Source organism: Lactuca saligna, chromosome 9 (genome assembly GCF_052625555.1).
Source record: "Lactuca saligna cultivar CGN05327 chromosome 9, ASM5262555v1, whole genome shotgun sequence".
Taxonomy (NCBI): domain Eukaryota; kingdom Viridiplantae; phylum Streptophyta; class Magnoliopsida; order Asterales; family Asteraceae; genus Lactuca; species Lactuca saligna.
The window spans coordinates 146294771-146317947 of NC_136425.1; the positions used below are offsets into that span (position 1 = coordinate 146294771).

At 33.5% G+C, this 23177-nt stretch overlaps 2 protein-coding genes and 1 long non-coding RNA gene across 19 annotated transcripts; all 3 read right to left on the reverse strand.

Annotated features, from left to right (window-relative positions):
* Window positions 1-290: 290 nt before the first annotated feature.
* LOC145014821 (TMV resistance protein N-like) lies at window positions 291-4843 on the reverse strand. The gene is made up of 4 exons (XM_078973256.1): window positions 4294-4843; window positions 2858-3971; window positions 2455-2751; window positions 291-2344 (listed from the first exon to the last, which is right to left on the reverse strand). The coding sequence occupies exons 1-4, from the start codon at window positions 4770-4772 to the stop codon at window positions 482-484; spliced, it is 3753 nt and encodes a 1250-aa protein (XP_078829382.1). The 5' UTR covers window positions 4773-4843; the 3' UTR covers window positions 291-481.
* Window positions 4844-6709: 1866 nt separating this feature from the next.
* LOC145014823 (uncharacterized) lies at window positions 6710-10968 on the reverse strand. 15 transcript variants are annotated; one of them, XR_013665626.1, is made up of 11 exons: window positions 10704-10963; window positions 9975-10047; window positions 9501-9804; window positions 9393-9409; window positions 9114-9322; window positions 8697-9020; window positions 8469-8572; window positions 8318-8394; window positions 7956-8111; window positions 7090-7841; window positions 6710-6971 (listed from the first exon to the last, which is right to left on the reverse strand). It is a non-coding gene; the product is annotated as an uncharacterized LOC145014823 (long non-coding RNA). The 15 variants fall into 15 exon arrangements; XR_013665628.1 differs by having other exon boundaries at window positions 7090-7173; window positions 7340-7841; window positions 9393-9804; XR_013665639.1 differs by having other exon boundaries at window positions 7090-7173; window positions 7797-7841; window positions 9393-9804; window positions 10704-10958.
* Window positions 10969-16990: 6022 nt separating this feature from the next.
* LOC145014822 (TMV resistance protein N-like) lies at window positions 16991-21779 on the reverse strand. Of its 3 annotated transcripts, XM_078973258.1 has the most exons (6): window positions 21588-21779; window positions 20969-21482; window positions 19601-20702; window positions 19221-19517; window positions 17839-19107; window positions 16991-17609 (listed from the first exon to the last, which is right to left on the reverse strand). In XM_078973258.1, exons 2-5 carry the CDS (start codon window positions 21454-21456, stop codon window positions 17863-17865), a joined length of 3132 nt encoding a protein of 1043 aa, XP_078829384.1. In that variant the 5' UTR covers window positions 21457-21482; window positions 21588-21779; the 3' UTR covers window positions 16991-17609; window positions 17839-17862. The 3 variants fall into 3 exon arrangements, with proteins under 3 accessions (XP_078829384.1, XP_078829385.1, XP_078829383.1); XM_078973259.1 differs by having other exon boundaries at window positions 16991-17511; window positions 20969-21779; XM_078973257.1 differs by having other exon boundaries at window positions 16991-17574; window positions 20969-21779.
* Window positions 21780-23177: the final 1398 nt, after the last annotated feature.

Sequence of the window (23177 nt, forward strand, 5' to 3'; positions counted from 1 at the left end):
AAAGGATATTCCATTAAAAATGTATGTCATTAAATGTCATTTTGTATATAGTGGGGATTAAAAAATTTAATCCCTAACACATAGTATGAAAAAAAAAAAAAAAAAATAGTCTTTAATATGATCATTATTTCATTCTCCAGAATGTTACCTTGGATGCCTGATTTTATGCGATACAACTCCCTGACTATTCAAGGACCAAATAGAGTTATTCTTTTGAGACGGACCATAGCAACACTTATTTAACACAAAAGATAAAAATACTCTATGATATCATCTATAGGACTTGTATTTATTTTAAATATAACTGATTATTAGCTGAAAATTTAGTTATTGTCATATGAATCTTAAAATTCACATCTAAGCAAAATGATCACCAGTTAGAATAGGTGTTTTGTGAATCAGCTATCCCAGGACTTCTTCAGATCTTCTCAAAATAATCCACCAAGCACAGCAGAGGAGCCTCCTAGTTCGGGTGCATGTCTTATAACATTTCATCTTCCTCTTCATCATCGTATTCATATCCGTATCCGTATTGGTCTTCGTAGTCATCTTCATACTCATATATGTATTTGTCTTCGTTGATGTCTTCATCTTCAACATCGAAACCAAATGAATGAAGAAGCCTTCTTGACCCACAAAAATGCAGACCTACTATCAGATTATGAATGCCCTGCGGAATAAACCATACGCTTGTACCTACTATATTTAAGAATTCTAAACTTTCTAATTCGCCAAGATCCTCAGGTAACTTCTCCAGCAAAGAACATTCACGCAGGTTGAGAACTCTCAGTTGTTTCAACATACAAATGCTATCCGGAAGATACCTAATATATGTATATGGCAAACGCAACACCTGTAAACATACTAACCCACTGAGATCCTCAGGCAACTTTTCAAGCACTGAACAATGATCAAGATCGAGATATTCCAGATGCTTCAACATACAAATGCTATCTGGGAGATTTCTAATCTTTGTATATGACAACCGCAACACCTCTAAACAGTCTAACCCACCAAGATCTTCAGGTAACATCTCAAGCAACTGACATTCATCAAGTTTGAGAACTTTTAGATGTTTCAACATAGAAATACTATCTGGAAGATATTTAATCTTTGTATGATGCAAACGAAGCTTCTCTAAAAACTCTAATCGGCCAATATCATCGGGTAACTTCTCAAGCAACCAACATTGAGCTAGGCTGAGAAGTTTCAGATGTTTCAACATACAAATGCTATCTGGAAGATGCCTAATCTTTGTAGATAACATCAGCAGCACCTTTAAACAGCGTAACCCACTGAGATCCTCAGGTAACATCTCAAATGATGCCCAATCATGAAGTTTGAGAACTTTTAGATGTTTCAACATAGAAATGCTATCTGGAAAATGTTTAATCTTTGTATAAGATATGTGCAGCTTATCTAAACACTTTAATTGACCAAGATCCTCAGGTAACTTCTCAAGAAACCAACAATCACCTAGGTTGAGAGATTTCAGATGTTTCAACATACAAATGCTATCCGGAAGATGTTGAATCTTTGTAGATGACAAAGTTAGGTGCTCTAATGACTCTAATTGGCCAAGATCCTCAGGTAACTCCTCAAGCAAAATGAAATTAAGTTCGAGAGATTTTAGATGTTTCAACATACAAATGCTATTTGGAAGATGTTTAATCTTTGTAGATGACAAACTGAGCTGTTCTAATGACTCTAATTGGCCAAGATCTTCAGGCAACTTCTCAAGCAACTGACAATTAGTAAGTTTTAGAGATTCTAGACGTTTCAACATACAAATGCTATCTGGAAGATATTGAATCTTTGTATATGACAAAGTTAGGTGCTCTAATGACTCTAGTTTGCCAACATCTTCGGGTATCTTCTCAAGCAACGTACAATTATCAAGTTTCAGAGATTCTAGATGTTTCAACATATAAATGCTATCTGGAAGATGTTGAATCTTTGTAGATGACAAACTGAGGTGTTCTAATGACTTTAGTTGGCCAAGATCCTCAGGTAACTTCTCAATCAACTGACATCTATCAAGTTGAAGATATTTTAGATGCTTCAATATGCTAATGCTATCTGGGAGATATTCAATACTTGTAGATGACAAGTTTAGCTTCTCTAAATATCTTAACCGGTGAAGATCCTCAGATAACTTCTCAAGTAACTTACAACCATCAAGTTCTAGAGATTTCAGATGTTCCAACTTCCAAATACCATCTGGAAATTCAACCAGATCACTGCATCCTGTAAGAGTCAATGTCTCGAGATTTGGAACCAACCGAAGGTCAAGGGTCTTCAACTTTGAATAACTGAGATCAAGGAATCTGAGTTTCTCAAGAACCTAACAGCATAAGTAAAAAAAAAACATCTTATATATAGGTGTCATAAGTCATAACAAAGCAATTGGTGTATAGTTAATCATTAAAAACAATCAGTCAACCATAATTCTACCTTTCTTTCTCCCCCTTCCCAAAGGAGTATGATTTTGCTGCGACGCATCTCAAGTGTAACAAGATTACTTGCTTGAAATGTTTTAGGTAAAGACGTAAATGGGTATTGATTAAAACTCAAATATTCTAAAGTATCTGGAAAGCTTGGGCTAAATGTATCAAGTTCAAGGTTCCACAAACAATCTCTCATATCCACATAAAGAAATCTAAGTGCCTTCATCTTTGCAAGACCTTTTATAAGAATATATGGATCGAGTTTCTCAGTGTACAATCTTATACATCTTGTTTCTTCAGTACCCTGTAAGGTGGTCAACATGAAAAGTTGTGTCATTATAGATTAACAAAAAAAAAAAAAAAAAAAAAAAATCAGATTTCTCCAACTTATAAATTAACTTGATCCTTACCAAGTCATTAGCCAAAATATGTTCAATTTCATCATTCTTCCACAATCGGCTATGTTTTTGAGGCATTTTCGGGTGCAATCGACGAACAATATTCATGCCCATTTCTCTAAGATGGTCATGCATGGACACAAACTCATATCCTCGATAGACATGAACGGTTATGAGAGATTTTAATTGAAGAACCCTTAAACCAATTTTAGCACAAAATCCACAGCTCTCAAGCACTTTGATTACTTGGTCCTTCCGGGTCCCACCTTTCATTATGCATGCAACATCTAGAAATATTTCCTTGTAATCATCCTCTAGAGCAGTATAGCTTAATTCCAATATTTTCAGAGTTTTTGCTAACGGAATAGTTTTTAACCTTTCTAAGGCATCTTTCCACTCAACCTTATCTTTACCAAACAAGAGTGAACCCAAAACTTTGATCGTTAAGGGAAGACCAGAAGCATAATGTACAACTTGTTCCGATAATTCTTGGTACCCTTGAACTGGAATCTCTCTCCCAAATGCATACCTACTGAAGAGGCAACTTGCTTCTTTATCCGATAACAGATTGACATCATGAATCAAAGTCACCCTATGTGCTAGAAGTACTTGCTTGTCTCTTGTTGTAATGATAATTCTACTTCCCGACTTAAACCAATCATGCTCACCAGCTAATGCCTCAAGCTGTTCTATATCATCTACATCATCTAGAGCAATAAGAACCTTTCTACCACGCATCCTCTTTTTCAGAATGTTTTGCCCTTCATGAACACCACTTACTCTGATGTCTTTATCATTTAAGACATCTGAAAGGATTTGTTCTTGCAATGACTTTAAACCAGACAAAGGAGTGTTTGTAACTTCTCTCACATTCTCAACAAAGCTTTTACCTTCGAACCGAAACGATATTTTATCAAAAACAGCTCTAGCCAGAGTTGTCTTCCCAGCACCTCCCATCCCCTTGATCCCGATCATGCGAACATCATTAATACCTATATCTAAAGATGATACAAGATCATTTACTCGGGTCTCAATACCAACTAATTTTTTATCATAGCTGAAATTGATGGTGTGTAGCTCTAGTGATATATCTTCAACGATTTTTTGGATGAACTTGGCTTCATGCCTGCATTTTTGGAAAAAGATTCAATTAGCTTGCTTAAACTCCCTCGTGAAAATTTACTTTTAGATCTATAACATATAAACGTATATGAAGTGATTAAACAAAGTAATATAATCATATTTCATGTTTAATGACTCCAGTTTGAGCAATTAGAGTGTACGTGGGTCCCCATTCTAAACAACGACTAAAATATTTTGAGTTGAAATTTGAGATTAATCCAGCATCAGACGCCATGTACAAACCTTTTACATACATGTAAACATAACAAGAAAGATAAAAAAAAAAATGCAAGCATATTGCAGAGATATGATGAAGAAGGAATTACCCATCAGCAGTGTTCTTCAACTCCAACCCAGCAAGATCCGCTGCTTCTTTCATCGCCTCTCTCCATTTTTCAGCAGCCTCTGCTTTCTCATGTTTGGCAAAGGCTTCTCCAACAGCTCCACTTTGTTTGCGGACTTCAGTGGGTTCCACATCATAGAAAACAGGGTAAACATTATGTTGGGTTGTCTTGTGACACTCCATTATCTTCACAAGCTCATCCAAGCACCAAGATGAAGATGCATAGTTCTTGGAGAATACAATGATGTAGAATTTTGAATCTTGAATGGATCCGATGAGCTCATCACTAATCCGTTTCCGTTTCGTGATTCTCACGTCGTCCTTGTAAGTGTAAATGCCTTGTTGTTGAAGAGCATGATAAAGATGATCAACGAAGTTCTTACGAGTGTCTATGCCTCTAAAACTTAAAAATACATCGTATTTAAAGCTCTTCTGCTTGGATGAAGTTGAGGAAGACGCCATTGATGGTATGCTTGATGGATCTTATGAAATCAAATATATTCCTAGGGAAAGCTTATGTGAAACGATTGCAAAGAAATATTTGGAAGAGAAGAATTAAAAGGCTTAAAGTGTATATGTGAAAATGTCAACTGTTGTAGCTCTGGAAGGTGATGTGTTTGTATGGATAAAAATATCATAAGATTCCTTATTTAAACAATTGAAAAAGAATTGTTCTTGATTGTTAAAAAGTCAACGGTTGTATCTCTGGAAGATGATATGTTTGTTTGGATAGAAAAACTTTAAGACTCCTTATTTGAAGTTTGAGCAATTAAAAGAAAACTGTTCTACTTGATTCGTTTAGGGATACAACTTGTAAATAATTAAAATTTTTGATAGCGGACTTTTGATCATTTAAAAAAAAATGGTGATGTCATAATTAGAATTCGTTGTCTGTCAAAGAATAAGCATAAACATGATGGAGATGGAGGGTTTTGATTTCTTATTTGGGAAGAAAATGTTGATAGACCAAGAAGGACCCTATGGATTTGTTAATCCTAAAACTTGCCCGATCATGAATGTTATTATTCAAGTCCCTTAAAAGTTAAAAGACTTTAAAAGGAGTTACAGAAATGATCCCTTAAATATGTTTAAATACAGTTATTCTATGTTTTACTCTTGCACTCTCTTTTCCTGTTAACTACAATTTTACAAAAATTATCTTATATTTTTCAAACTTTTTAATAAATGTAGAAAGACCCAATCTAATTCTTTTAAGACCAGTTTGATTACATAGTGATTTACTTAAACTTAATGATTATTTTAAACATGTTAAATCTTCTAATTTTATAGTTCTTGAACTACTTGTCACAAGACCTGCTAAAAGGTTTTATTTCCTAGTAAAACTCAAAAATTAATCGGAAAATTTTATTAGTTTATACATTGATGATTTAAATTTACAAAAATGTCTAGAAATAGTGAATCTTAAATGTAGAGCAGATAAAAATAAACTATTGAACAAGTTCAACTGGTGCTATTATCTATGTAATTTTAATTAATTAGTACTTCAGATTTTTTTTTTTTAATCTCAATAGACAAAGTAGCAAAGAGAAAATAAATTACCATTTTGTTCTGAAAGTTACCATACAAGTTAACCATTATTTAAATTAAATACTTATAGACGGTTTTACTATTGTGCATACAGTGGTACCGGCAACGCCTAATTTTTCTGTATGCAGTGTAAAAGTTTTTGATTTTATTTTTTATTTTTTTATACTATTGTGACACGACTAAAATTTCCCGTGTCTACTATGAAATCCTGTGACCATCCCTTAACCTAGTATCTTTTTTTTAGAACGGCAATCACAATAATTTGTACACTACTCCTAAACTACTGCTTTCGTCTCCAGCGATAATAGAACTCTCAACCTTTAGTTGCAAGCACCCTTTCACAAACATCTGATACCGCTACCGGTGGGCTACAAACTCTTTGGTATGTGACCTAGTGTCACCTCATCCACTACTAGAAACAGGGTTTCAGATACGGAAAAATCCTTCGCTATTCCGTCGCTAAAGAAAGATTGCGACGGATAAGCAATAAACATACTCTCTAGCCAATTAGAGTGTGGCTAATAACCTAGCGACGGATTACTTTTTCCTTGCGACGACCTTAGCGACGGATCATCCATTGCAAATTCGTCACTTGATACAATTATGCAGGACATCGGCGACAAAACTCGGCACCATTATCCGTCGCTAATCCCTCACAAAACTCTATTCTATGTTTTTTTATATTCTGTCGCTGATCCCTCTCAAATTTAATATATGATTTTTTTTTTTCTTTTCCATTGCTGATCCCTCGCAAATGAGTAATATCAACTCTTTTTTTTTTTTTTTTTTGTGTGTGTATTACAAATCTAAAACAAAAAATAATTATACAATCCAAAATCAAACATTATCACTTAAATACCAAAAACATTAAATAAATATATAATCCAAATCCAAACATTAACAATGAAATACCAAAGTTAAACACTCATTGCTATTTGATTTCAAAGTATAATATAAACATATTTCTGCATTTCCTCTCATATTTTGCATTTCCGAATATATCTTTTCTATTGTTTCATATCTTGCATCCGAAAGAAGGATTGAAATGGAATTGGATTCCGATTCTTGTTCAATCTCATTGAATTAGGCAAACCAAGTGACACTTACTTATTCCTGTAATGGAAGGAGACTTTGTTGGAAGCATTTGAAACCAAGTGTTGGACCGGAATGGAATTCAATTCCCATTCCGACCAAAAAGTAAATGGTAATATATGTTGGTGAAAGAAAATACCGTGTTTGCATACTGGTCTTCGGAAATTGTCTTTTCTCCTAGCATTTGATTCTTTGAACATTTGTGTTGAGTATTACAAAGCATCTACAATATTTTTAATTAGGAAGAAAATTATAGAACTACCCTTCTTTATCAGCACAATTTCACATATTATCTAAAGTTTATATTCATGTAAATAGAGTCTGACCCAACAATCTTTTACGAAAAAATATAGTTCTCTTTTATATCAAATAAATGAGAAATAACTTACATAAACTTTGGCAGTAGACTTTGGATCAAAGAAAAGTCATTTCATCACCTTAAAAATTATACAAATATCTATATATAATAACAAATCATAAACCAAGGTTTTCTAATAAAAATATGCATAATTAAACACTAATCTTTCATTCCAAAACATTTGAGATGGATCTGAGGGCAAACTTCTAGTGCATCAGTTGTTTGCAAGTTTCATTTAAGGACAAGAATGATCACAGATAGTAAACAAGTTTCCATGATTATGTACAATTGTGAAGAAAAGGTTATCCGTTGTTAATCAAACACAAATAAAAGGGAGCATAACGGTTAATCGTCTTAGTGTCTCTTTCAATTTGTTTCACATGTGAAAAATACATACCTTGCAAGCAACCAATTGTTGAAATAGTCAAAAACATGATCATGATTGAGTTTGTGATAAAATGCTTTTAAGAAAGGACCTGAAGATACACCTTGGATTCACTTAGAATCATGTATCACTGAAAATTGTGCTTCACCTGTAAAAAAGAGTTTAAATGGTTTGTCAACACTCTACCATTACAGGGGAAAAAAACAAGGTAACAAGCTATCAGGAACTCTTCTAAATAACTACAGAGGTAAATGCAGATTGCCTTCTTTAATTTTTTTGACTACCCCAGATTCAGATTATCTCCTGTTCAGTTAAACAAACCAAAATACTATGCTTTACACATCATCCTTATGCTGTTTTTCTTTAGCCAGGTTTCTCTTTTGTGCATGGGCCATGTGTGTATGAGCTTATGGTGATCCTGCAACGTGAATCAAGAAAAAAAAAAAGCATTAGTTAGTAGGACCAAACAAGCTTTATATGGCTATTTCTGATGATGAAGAGGAGGAGGAAGGCATTTATATCTTTGTATTTTAAGAAAAAAGAAAGAAGTTTCAAATAGACCGACACCCAACAAAGCATATATATGGAAGGTTTATAGGAAGAATAAGAAAAAAGGTGGTGCACCTTGAAATTGGTGGCATAATTTACTTCTTTTCTTATACCATATGTCTCATCTAATCATTATGTCGTAAAGACTCCGGCTGCAATTAAACAATAAATTAAAATCCATTATTTCTGACTAAAAAAACTAAAGACAATACAATACAATACATACCCAATACACATGAGTAAGTGAGGTGAGATCCTTTGGGTCAGGAATATGATTTTCATCAAACTCACATTCTTACATTCTTTCGGCTCCTCTGGTTCACGTGATTTCTATCAACAAACAAAAAGATAAAAGTATATTATATAAAAAGAAATGGTGATTGGTGAAAAGAAAATGATAATTTTAGTTGAGAGAGTAGTTTCTCAGTGTTCTTAGGGAAGGAAAAAGCATCACATGTTTCCTATGCATCATAAATTGAAGACTGAATGGTGGTGGAATGGAATCCATTATTTTTGGCATGATGATTTTTGTTAATGTGGGCAGCAATTGCAACATCAAAAGAATCACAGCTGTATGAAATCTGTTGATGACATGGAGTGGGACCCACTGCATTATGAGATACCTCAGAGAGCAGATCACCTACGCTTAACGCTTATGTTAGTAAGACTATTAACCGATTCCAATGTAGACAATCCCATTCCCACACTTCCACCAATACCAATACCAATACCATTGTCAGTGTTGTTACGTTCTTCACCCTTACCAAACCAACCATACCTTAAAAAACACAAAAACCATGATCAATGATTTTTCTTAGAATGTTGTAAAAATTGTTGTTAAAAAGAAATGAAAAATTAAAGAGAGAGAAACCTTAAACAGAAAATCGAAGGGCTCCCAATTAAGACGGAATCCTGATTCCACTTCTGAGAATTGGATAGATTTGATGTTTGAGCATCATAAGGCACAAGTTTTAATTCTCCACAGTAGAGCTAGCCCATTTACATGTCATATGTTCCAAAACGGATGATATTTTCTTTATGTGTACTTAAAGTCAGCTCCAGATGCGAGTTGTGATTGTCCTAACAAAAAATATTATTATTATTATTATACAGATAAAGATAAAGTACAAAATTTATTATTGTTTCTTACCATTTCCAAGACTCTACCTGTAGTTTCATCAACAGGGAAAAGTTGAACTTTAAGTTTCATTGAAGACAAGATATTTTGATGAAAAATTGGCACATGTGTGTGTATTACCGTGACTTTAAGAGCAGGAAAGTTGTTTTCTCCTCTCTATAAGTATGTGTAATAAGATTCGGTCTTCAGTAGTAGTCAGGTGGCTACAGGATTTTCCATAAAAAATAAAAAAAAAAAGAATCTAGAACTACCACATATTGCAGCAGCCTTACAGTTAATTCATAGGAAAAACAATTTTATGCAATAAGGAAAGATGAGGCAGAAGAGCTGGTGGTGGTGAATCTGTAGGAGTGGCGTTTAGGGTTAAAAGAATAGCAGGGGTGGTGTGAAGATAGTTCTCATACTGCCTCGACAATTTCCAACCCTGTAACCAAACAAAAAACACTAAAAATGGCTTAATTGACCTCAGTTCAACAATTCAGTTATAAATTATCAAAATGTGAACCCTAGATTGATCAAATCCAAGCACTCGCCACTTGTAAGGGAAAATCAAGAACACAGACAGAAAGAAGAAGAGTAAGAGAAGAAGAAAACCTATTTGATGTTTATGGTGGGAGTCGCTGATAATTTCAATTGTTGCATGAGCTTTCGCCAACATGTGGTACACCTGTAACAACTTGAAGAAATCAAATGAACATGAAAATCGGAACTTAAAAAATCAAAATTCCACAACCATTAGAAATATAGGCAATTGAGTATAGTATGTTAGTAGCCTTTGACTGATTCTGAAATGGAATTAACGATTGAAACAAAACAAGCACGAAGAATTACTTTAAAATATGAAACAAGTTTAAATTACATGATGCAATCGATTCAGGAATCACAAATAGAGGTTTTAATTACATGATGCAATCAATTCAACGTGAATGTACATATGATGTTGAGGTATAAGAAGGATGACGATTGAAACAAGAAAAGGGGGGAATTAAACCCTAACACACTATATTGTGCAACTTAACTAAACCTAACCTAATATACGAGTAAATAAAAGAAAATCAAGAGATTTACTTGAATCGGAGGTTAATGAAAACTACTTTTAGATTTTATGGAGGTTGCCGGAATCAGAAGCATCAACGATGAATTGTGTTGTCATTTGTTTGAAAGGAGATGGTGATATTAGGTTAACATGGAATAAGGAACTAAATCCAAAGTGATAAATCGGATTTGGGAGGGAAGGAAACTTATAGCAATTTTGTGAAACTGGAATTGGGTTTCGCCAATTTCAGCGAGAGATCGGCGATTGAAAAACAAAAACGTGCGTACCCCAAAAATAATTTATGTCGGCGTTCTCTCGCTAAATGCATACCAGATGGCAAAAATCGACAATTTCTCTATCTGTCACTGAACCCTCGCTGAAATGCCTTCATTTTCTACCGATTAGCGAGGGATTAAGGTACGCCAATAAACACTTGTGAAATCCATAGTTGATCCCTCGATAAACCCTCGCTCATATGAAATATGTTGAATAAATAAAGTAAATGTCTAAAACATCGCACATCTGTCCTAAATCCCTAGCTATAAGCCTTAAACTTTGCTACAGAATTTATCCGTCGCCAAAACTCAAGTTTCTAGTAGTTTAATATCATCTCTAGGCATATTTTGATGATTTAATTTTGTCACCGTTATTGGTTATGAATTTTTCTTCTTCCAAATTCGGATATATGAAATGTATTCTTAATTAAAATTTTGTTAAAAGCTTATTGAACTTCTCCATCGTTCCAAAATAATAAATAAATAAATAAATAAATTAGTAAACTTGATGAGAGTCAATATTACTTTGAATCATGTTAAATATTTTATTGTTTTTTGAATTCAACAGTGTTTGGAAAATATTTGGGTAACTAAAAACTTGGTTGTGATCTTATATCACTTAAAAATCTTAATGAATTCATTTGTAACATATCATATGCAAATTAATATCAAAATTCAACCATTTTTATCAAGAACAAAGTTTGACTTTTTAAAGAAGTCAAATGTGTTAGCTAAACACCATGAATTAACTAGTTTGTAGTAACTTGAATATTTTGTCCATTATCCTTGTACTTTAACCTCTGTTACTCAAAACTTGTGATGTTTCCTTCTCACCTGCCCATTGACATACAAAATTAGTATGTCACTTATGCGTTCTTATGTTGGTGGTGTGCCCTTCAATGGCTCATAAATCAATTTGAGACCGAAGGAAACATGGAATTCATTATGGTATGTGAAGAGGACATGATCTTTAGTTCAATGAAGTACTAAAATGCATAGCCTTAGCACTACAACTCAAACAACAAGGAAACAAGCATCTTATGATGATAAAACACTTTTTGAAAAACAAAAAACAAAATATGTACGTAAATTGTGCATTATATTTTGGAACATATGACCACTACACAATCTTATAAACTAACTAAACCAATAAATTAAGATGCTTTTTTGGTAGAGCTGTGAACAATACAAAATCTCTCTCTCTTTCTTTCTCTCTCTCTCTCTCTCTCTCTCTCTCTCTCTCTCTCTCTCTCTCTCTCTCTCTCTATATATATATATATATATATATATATATATATATATATATATATATATATATATATATATATATAATGCATTACATGTTTCGATGTCCTCAAACACGTAAACTGAAAATGTTATAAGTTAGGAGGAGATGACAATTACCCTTTCAAGTTTATCCTCTGCTTTCTACAGTGCACATAACAACCTCATTATCAGTGTTTTTTCTTGTCCTCTGCTTTCTACAGTGCACATAACAACCTCATTATCAGTGTTTTTTCTTGTATTTTGTTGGATCTATATGCTTAAGATTTGTTTTAGAATGATATTGTTAGTAACATATGACCGTATAGAGTCACACATTTATCAAGTAGTCATTTATTAAATATTTATAACAATTCGATTATTAATAAATGTTATTAACTCTTGTATTTAATTGGAAAATTTATTATTTTTGTGATAATAGTATTTTCTAAGAGTGTAACAAATTATTAAATCATAAGGTATGAATTAATATGTTATATACAAACTTTGGACCCTTTAGAGTTCATTTATATAAAGTAATGTACATGTGCGAAATGATATTGAATGTAAGACACTCCATAATCTCTTCTTTCTTTCTCTTGGCCGAATCCACCCATACTTGGGTGGATATTGCTTGTAAGTCTTCTTCTTACACACACTATGCTTCTTACATGGTTTGTGTAAAATCCAAAATTTCGAGAAATGATTTTTGTTTTTTAAATATTTATATTTTTAAAATCTAGTTGGCCATGATGTGTTGAAAGTATCACCACAACATGGAAAATTAGTTGGAAATGCACATCTTAAATGAGTGCTACGACATGGCATTATGTTGGCCATAGTGTGGCAACTGTTTAGGGTCAAACCCTAATTTTCGGGCTATAATCCTTATTTAAAGGAAGTAATGGCTAGGGTTTCCTCCACCATCAGCCTCCATCACCTTCAAATGAACCGTTGTCCAAACCTTAGCTCTTTTGAAGCTTTTGTGCTCTTTTTCAAGTTCTTCGTGGGTTTAAAGGAATAAGAAGAAGAAGAGTTTGTGCCTTGATTCAACAATCAAACCTTTCCCTCACTTGTGTGCATCTTCTAGACTCTTTGTAAGTCCTTAAGTTTCCACCTTTTGATGCTTTTATCTTTAGATCTAGGTTTTAAGTTATATTTTGGTCCCTTTGATGTGGTTTGTATGCTTGGAAGAGATAAAGTTTGCAAATTTATGATTTATCTATGTCCCAAGAGCATTATATCTCATATATCTAGGAAGTGGTGGTGATTTGGGAGCCTTACATGAAATCCAGGTCATATTGCATCTCTTAACCTAGATTTGGGAAAGGACATGCCTTGGGCATGTATGTCCATAAATTTTGCATTTTAAGGGATCATTAGGGTCCCTAAAGGGTTAACATACAACATACCTTAGTGTCGAAGTTAGCAAGAAAAGAAGACAAAAAAATGGAGCTTTGTGTAAAGTACAAGCTGAAACAGCATAAGGTTGGAAAAGAAGTGAAAGAGAAAAAGGATGCTAGAAAGAACATTATAACCTCTGACGATGAGGTGCGCGAGGCGTACAACTTAATTACGTTGAGCGTACTCAGTTTCCCTTAGTTACGTGGTGCGTAGTCCATAAGTATGATGGGCGTACTCGCTATGCCGGGAAATCTTGGTCGCAATCATCTTTTGTACGTCTGGTGTTCTTAAACTTACGTTGAGCGTAATATTAATGCAATTTTTTCTTTTTTTCCATTTTAATTTCTTTTTCCATATGATTCCGTTTGGTGACGTTTGAATAATGAAATTCTCTGCACTTACACAACAACAAAAACCCTCTAACAAATGGCACGTTATCAACAGAATTAAAAATAAAATAAAACTAAAAAATTAAAACGAAAAACAAATAACAAATAATCAAATAAACCAAATTAATTGAAAACCGTTTCCCGACAACGGTGCTAAAAACTGGATTTATTATTATTATTATTATTATTATTATTATTATTATTATTATATATATATATATATATATATATATATATATATATATATATATATATATATATATTGCTCAAGTTTTAAATTAATAAAACTGAATTTGTCGCATCCGAACTAACACACACTAGGCAGTGAACCTAATCGTATAATTATATAGCTGCAGTAAGAACAGGTGTCGAACACAAGAGGAACGATGATAAATTAATTTTAGAATGTTTAATTATAGGTTACACAAAACACACGAAAAGCAGTAAAGAAGGGTTTTATGGAATTAAATCTCAAACAATCAAGTAAACAACAAATCTCGATAAACCGACTGAAGACAAATCTCTTTAGATACTTTGGTTTAGACAAATTACATCTTAAAATTATAAATAATTGCAACAAAGACTTATTTATTCTTGTACACTGATTCCTAAAATAACTAGCATCGTGGTCACGCTCCTAATCCTTTGATTTCAACATAGCTATTAATTCATATCAGGTGAACAAACAATCATTCAAATTAGTATTTAGTTCATATTAAGCAAGATTTAATCTTATTTAACCCTAATGGTCATAGGAATTAAATCATGCATAGATTGGTCGTCTACTCATGCATACACATTAAAGTTCATCACTTCTTTCCAAACCCTAGGTTTTGGTTAAAAATCTAATGGACAACTTTGATTCAAATTAACACAGTCACATGATCATCTAAATTCTATCAATTCAACAATAAGAAATAAGTAACAATCTTAACACATAGGGATCTTGCAATCAAACATGACAAAATAAATTAAATAAGAATAAACAATCAAAATTGCAATTAAACCATAAGTTAAGAGATTCATTCAATCATAAACGTAAAGTAAAAGGCTTTAATATCCAAATCAAAAAGTAAACACATAGTGGAATCACAATAGAATGCTAAATATGGTCAAGATAACAAACCGCATGACTGCCGACACGAATCCGCTCTCCAATCCCTCAAATATTCGCTCCTGTCAGCTTAACGGCCTTTCAGCCGCCTTCTAGACCCTCAAAAGGCATAATAGAGTTTCCTTGTCGACTAAGAATCAATGGAAAATCGAGTTCTCTTCTCTGGTTGGCCGAAAATCGCTTTTTATATGATTCAGAACCGACTCCGTACGAGTGGTAATGGAATTTATGCCGGGCGTAATAAGAAACTCATCGCGATTTGGATCTGGACACATAGCCCATTATGTTAGGTGTACCACGAACTAGGTTGGGCGTAGTGCTAATCTTCAGAGTACGCAGGGCGTATGGCCATTACGCAGGGCATAATGGGCTGCTTTAGCCACCTGGTTCATCTTTGCATTCCAAGCCCAATTTCCGTCTCCTTTTACTTCTTTTTTGCTCTAACAACAATATACCTATAAAATATAAATTTAAACGCTATAAGTATCTTTTAGTTCTAAATAACAATAATTAATTCTAAAATATTAAGATATGATAATATATATATATATATATATATATATATATATATATATATATATATATATATATATATATATATATATATATATATATATATATATATATATATATATATATATACACCTCATATTTGAAAGACTAATGAATATAAGTTTTTTACATTTAACTCCTTTTACATGTTTGGTACATTGCACAAATCTATATGTGTTTTTTTTTATTTGATTCTTGTAAAAGCAATGTCTGTAAGGTAACAACCTGATGTTGCCTTGGTGATCAAAATATAAGTCGATTAACAATAGAAAGAAAAAACAAACAGAGGAAAGTAGGAAATAATCGAAAGGAAAAGAACTTGAATTTACTTGGGCAACAAGGATTATTTTCTTTGGAAAAAAACGAAAAAAAAAACGTCTAACATATGTTCCCTATATATAGTAGATAAAAAGTATATATCCTAATCTAACTCAAAACCTTTAAAAAGAAAGAATTCCCAAGATATTTCTGACAAAGAATTCGTCCCATATTCTGAATTATCTAACATTTTCCTCCTAATTCAGAATCATGCACATCTTCATTCATAGCAACTTGTTCATCTCGTCTTTTCGAACCATTTTGATTCTTGACCTTTCCCGGGGTCCTGGACACCTAATCTTCACCTCGGTCACATCCTTTCATGGGGTCCCGGACACCCAATCTTCTATCAATATTTTTGATTGTTCACAAGTCACAATACACGTAACATGTAATATGACATCATGTTGGACAGGTTCATTGCCATCTTGACTTTTTTCTGGATTCACGACCTCTCCCCGGCCACATCCAAAGCCATCCGATTTGAACTCCAATGCCATAATGTTCGTACAATGTAGTTTTTTCAATCTCTTCCTTTGTTTCGATCACCTTTGTTTAAAGAGACATCTCCACCAACCAAGAAAATAACGGTCGACCCGAAAACAGTTTACCGTCTTCGTCTTCTGCTATAAAACAGTCTCGAAATATCCCATGTTGTCCCGAACCTTCTAACAATGTTGTCTTTGGGATTCATCTAAGTCGTCTCCGTTTTAAACAACGGTTTGTGTGATCTCAACCTTGTCAATTTAGCCATTTTAGTGTTGTTTTACTTATGAGTATAACAACTTTGATTTTGATTTCTTTAATATACCCATTATTTTCACTTGATTAAAGAAATAATTTAAATGTTGAAGAGAAATCATCTTCATGTTTAAAGATGGTTGCCGAGTACAACATGACGCCAACTCTAATTATCAAGGCAGCAATGTGGTTCTATTTCATAGTTTCAGCCCCTGTTTTTCTGGCTTTGAACTTTTAGTCCAAACTCGGATTTTCCACAATCATTTTCTACAACTTCTTACTATTGAAACATGTTCTATTGTGCTATTGATTCGTTTAACACCAATAAACATTCTCAAATATGTACTTCAATATAAGAAATTCTCGCAAGCATTATTCAGCATCACTAAGGTGACTTGACGTCACCCTAACTACTATGAATTACATCATCATTCCATTCAGTGATTGAGTTATGCTAATGCACACAATCTAATACCATGTTCTGTGTGAGTTGCTTAACAACTAATTAGCAATCAACACGACTAAAACTGTTTATCCACTTGTAGCAAAATAGTGTAATTTTTACGTGAAGCTCTTTGTACAAATCCTCAACAAATCAATGCAAATAAAAATGTCGAAACACAACAAAATAAAAAGATGAAGGTCTTGTTCACATAGAAGATAGCCTCAAGAACTTAACGAACAAGTATATACTAGATTTGAATTAGGAAAACTCTACTAGTTATCAAATTGGATCGCTCACAACAGTTAGCCAAGAACCATGAATCCTTTTGGTGATTAATTTTTTGTGCACTTTCACACACTTGCTTCCCAATGTAGTTGTTTTTCCGTTCCACTTACAAGACTTCATGTCTAGCTTCCAGATTAATCTGGTTGCAGATTGACAATGAAAATACATGGACATATTACTTGCTGATCCACATCCACAAAAGTGACAACAACCATGCTTGAGAATGTACACATGCAAACACCCAACTGAAAACTAGATAAGTTAAGTGACGACATCAATTATCTTTTCAAGTTCATCTTGGACCTCCTCCTGTGCATAGAATAACATGATGTTCATTTTGCTGTGTAACCTTGGACCACCATAGCCTTTTTCCTTGTATTTTCCAAAATAACAGTTGAGTTGGTTTACTGATGGAGAACAGGTAGGAAAAAGTTCAAAACACAAATAAGCTGCTCTACAATATCAGTTTTAGAAATATAACAAGGATTTTTGTTTTGTGTAGAGTAGTTGTACGTATTTTAAATATAATAATTTATTTTTTGCTGAAATAGTAATTATCGATTGTCATATCAATATCAAAATTCAAATCAAAGTCCAATGGTTAATTAAAATAGAAAACTGAAAAAGAGAGAATACCTGTTACAACATTTCTGGGCCTTGTTAATAGTAATCATGATCGCCATCGTATGTGTAATCATAATCGTATGTGTAATCATAATCGTATGTGTAATCGTAATCATATGTATAATCGTATGTGTAATCATAATCATATGTGTAATCGTATTCGTATGTGTAATCATAATCATAATAGCATTTGTGACCAGCCACGTAATCGTATTGAAGATCGCGATCGAAAACGTGATTGTCATCGTAATAGGAGATTTGTATCTCATCAGACACCTCAAGACTCCCTCTTGACCCACAAACACGCAGACACTTCAACATAAGAATGCTCTGTGGAAGATGACTTATGGGTGTAGCTCCTATAGATAAGTCTTCTAGACATTCTAATCGCCCAATTTCCTCAGGTAACTTCTCCAGCGACCAACAACAATCAAGATTGAGAGATTTCAGATGTTTCAACATACAAATGCTATCCGGAAGATGTTGAATCTTTGCAGATGACAAAGTTAGGTGCTCTAATGACTCTAATTGGCCAAGATCCTCGGGTAACTTCTCAAGTGAAAAACATTGACCAAGATCAAGTTCATGTAGATTTTTCAACATAACTATGCTATCTGGAAGATGTTTAATATATGTACATGACAAATCTAGCAAGCGTAAGCATTCTAACTGACCAAGATCCTCGGGTAACTTCTCTAGCCTTAAACAACGATTAATATTGAGAGACTCCAGATGTTTCAACTCACAAATGCTATCTGGAAGATGCTCGATATCTGTACGTGACAAATCTAGATCCTTTAAAGATTCTAACCCACTAAGGTCCTCTGGTAACGTGTTAAAATACCGAGAATGGTAAAGTATGAGAATGTTGAGGTGTTTCAACAAAGTAATACTGTCCGGAAGATGTTTAAGCTTTGTATTTGTCAAATCTAGAACCTCTAAACTTTCTAAGCAGCCAAGATCCTCAGGTAACTTCTCAAACTCATCACAATGAGCAAGGCGAAGATATTTTAGATTTTTTGGAATGGAAATGCTATCCGGAGACAAATTTAGATTCTCTAAACACCCTACCCGCTGAAAAACCTCAGGTAAATTCTTAAGGGACAAACAAGCCCAAAGGTCGAGAGATTTCAGATGTTCCAATTTCCAGATATCATCTGAAAGTTCTACCAAATCATGACAATCCCTAAGATTCAACGTCTCGAGATTTGGGGTTAGATCAAGGTCAATGGTCTTCAATTTTGAATCACTGAGATCAAGGAATCTAAGCTTGTCAAGAACCTAACATAAGGAGAAAAACAAGATGAATATTGCAGTCAATACAAAGCAATGAATGCATAAGTCATAACATTACAATGAATCATGCAAAAACAATCAATCAACCAAAACTTTACCTTTTTTTCTCCCCCTTCCCAAAGTTGTACGATTTTGCTTGTAGGCAACTCAAGTGTAACAAGATTATTTGCTTGAAATGTTTCGGGTAAAGACCTAAAAGGATAAGAATCCCATTTCAGATATCCTAAAGCATCTGGAAAGCTTGGAATAAATGTATCAAGTTCAGCATCCCTTGAATGGTTTGTCGTAACCACGGAAAGATATCTAAGCGCCTTCATCTTTCCAAGACCTTTTATAAGCGTATAAGGATCGAGTTTCGTACTCGATAATTCTATACATCTTATTTCTTCAGTACCCTGCAAGGAGGTCACCATGAAAGTTGTGTTAAAATAGATGAAGTGTTAGAGTTGTCGAACATACAAATAAACTTGATCCTTACCAAGTCATTAGCCAATATATGTTCAATTATGTCATTCTTCCACAATCGGCTATGTTTCTCACACATGTTTGGGTGTGAACGACGAACAATATTTATGCCCATCTCTTCAATATGGTCATGCATGGCTACATACTCCTGGTCCCAATGGGCATCGATGGTTATGAGAGATTTTTGCTGAAGAACTCTTAAACCACTTAAAGCATGAAATCCACAACTTTCAAGTGCTTGGATTGCCTTTTCTTTCAACCAACCTTTCATTATGCATGCAATATCTAGGAATATTTCCTTGTGATCATCCTCTAGAATGGTATAGCTTAATTCCAATATTTTCATAGTTTCGGTTAGCGGAATGGTTTTTAGTCTTTGTAAGGTATCGTTCCATATGGGCTTATCTTCACCACATAGATTAGAACCCAAAACTTTGATTGTCAGGGGAAGACCAGAAGCATAGCATAGAACTTGTTCTGATAGCTCTTCGTAATCTTCAATTGGAATCTCTCTCCCAAATGCATACCTACTGAAGAGGCAAATTGCTTCCTTATCTGATAACAAATTGACATCACGAATCAATGTCACTTTGTGTGCTAACAGTACTTTCTCATCTCTTGTTGTAATAATAATTCTACTTCCCGGCTTAAACCAAATAAGCTCGCCAGCTAATGCCTCAAGCTGGTTAAGATGATTTACATCATCTAGAACAATAAGAACCTTTATACCACGCATCCTACTCTTCATCATGTTTTTCACGTCTTTTATACTGATGTCTTTATCATCTAAGACATCCGAAAGGATTTGACGTTGCAAGGACTTCAAACCAGACAAAGAAGTGCTTGAAACTTCCCTAACATTCTCAACAAAGCTTACACCTTCAAACTTAAAGGATATTTGATCAAAAACAGATCTGGCCAAAGTTGTCTTCCCACCACCACCCATCCCCTTGATCCCTATCATGCGAACATCATCAATACCGATTTCTAGAGATGATACAAGATCATTTACCCGTGTCTCCATGCCCACTAATTTTCCGTCAAAATTGAAATTGATGGAACATAATTTTAGTGATACTTGTTCCACAATTTCCTGGATGAATTCAGCTTCATGCCTGAATTTTTCGGAATACTTAATTAGCTTTACTAAAAATACCACATGTCAAATTATTTTCATATTTCATGTTTAATTTTTAGAGTCTGAGTTAGAGTTTCACAATACAGCATGTGATGCCATTTGACCCTTTTAAAAGTAGATTAAAGAGGAACAAAGTGAAAGAATATTTCAGATATATATATATATATATATATATATATATATATATATATATATATATATATATATATATATATATATATATATATATGATGAAGGAATTACCCATCGGCAGTGTTCTTCAACTCCCACCCAGCCAGATCGGCTGCTTCTTTCAGAGCCTCCCTCCATTTTCCAGCAGCCGCTTTATTTTTATGTTTGGCAAAGGCTTTTCTAACTGCCCCGCGTTGGTGGCGGATTTCAGTGGGTGCGACATCATAGAAGACCGGGTAAGCAATATGCTCTGTCGTCTTGTCATTGTGACAATCCATTATCTTCACAAGCTCATCAAGGCACCAAGACGAAGATGCATAGTTCCTGGAGAAAACAATGATGTAAAATTTTGAGTCTTTAATGGATCTGATGAGCTCGTCACAGATCCTTTTCCCTTTGGTGATTCTCTTGTCGTCCTTGTAAGTGCAAATGCCTTGCCGTTGAAGAGCATGATAAAGATGATCAACAAAGTTCTTACGAGTGTCTTTTCCTCTGAAACTTAAAAATACATCATACTTAGAGCTTCTCCTATGAACGGATGAAGTTGAGGAAGACGCCATTGATGGTATGCTTGATAGAATCAAATCTTTGCAGGGGAAACGTTATGTGAAACAATCGGAAAGAAACTTGGATGAGATGAATTAAAAGGCTTAAAGAGTATGTTAAAAGGTCAACGCTAGCTTGTACATACGTATATAACTGAAGAGACGGATGAGCAGTATTAAGCCCGTAAGCTCTTACTGTGCGTTTCGGTCATCGGAATCGAACTGGACTGTGATCCTCCGTCGACTAGCCTCCTTCCTTCAATTATTTATGTCGGAGCTCAAAGCATCTGTACACTCTGATTCTTGATGTTTGGAGGGGAAGGGGACAGCGAGATGGAGATAAAGGGTTTTGATTTCTTATTTGGAAGAAAATGCTGATAGGCCAAAAACGACCCTTTAGATTTGTTATTTTTAAAACTTACCCAAACGATCATAAATGTTATCATTCAAGTCCCTTAGAAGTTAAAAGACATAATATGATAATAGGAGTTATTGCAATGGTCCCTTAAATATGTTTTAATGCACATGTCGAGTCATTCTATATTTTATTCTTGCATTATCTTTTACAGTTAACTATAATTATACAAAAATTATCTTTATTTTTCAAACTTTTTAATAAATGTCGAAAGATCGAATCTAATTAATTCTTCTAAGACCATTTTGATTAAATAGTGATTTACTTAAGGTTAATGGTTGTTTTAAACATAACTAGGTGTAAGACTATATGTTATACGGGTTTGATAAAACAAAAAAATTAAATATGCAAGTTTAAACAAAATTTTATTTAAAATTGAAATTTTATATTTCAAATTTGAATTTAAAAGGAAACATATTAAATATTCTATAAGTACTAATATTGTAATTTATTGGTTATTTTCAATTAAGGCAAATTAAGATGTAAATATGATCTGTTAATTAAGAAAATAGAAGAAAAAAAAATGAGAAATGACAAATAGAAAAAAAAACAATTATTCAAAAATACAAAAAAATGATATTTATCCAAGTTAATGAGAGAGTGACATGTGATAAAATTATTTTCATTTATTAGGGAGGATAAATCTTCTAATTTTATAATTCTTAAACTACTTGTCACAATACGTGATAAAATAAAAGTTGTATTTCTTCGTAAAACTCAAATATTAATTAGAGAATTTTATTAGTGTATACTTCTAATGTTTTAATCAGAAACTCAAATATTTATCAGAAAAATTTATTAGTTTACACTTTTTCTTAAAGCTCAAACATTAATCATCTGCATCTCAGTATGTTCCGTTCATTTCAACTTGGTCTTGTGTTCCTCTGAACACAACATATCTCCTTGTGTAATACTATAGGAGTATCGCCTCTTCAGCTAAATATTCTAACTTTACTTAAACAACAAAACTCATTAGCACTTCACAAACCAATGACTTATTTCACCACTTTAATCATGTATGTTAAAGTCGGCTTAACACATTATGAAACTTTCGCAAGGATGTGATAGAAGTCAAATGTTACTCAGTATTATTAAATACTAAGCCAGAGCATCCTACTTATGTTACATATCACATCTTAATACACTACTCGAACTGCATACTACATTGCAGCGATAGACAAAGCCTCGACTGATTGAGTCTGAAAACTCTGCTAGCCTTTCCTTTCATTTTCCTATAATTCTTTTGAATTTATCAACTTTTGATATCGTCAAAGTATTCATTTCCATATTATGTTTCTCTGAATCCGTAAGCAACCATTGT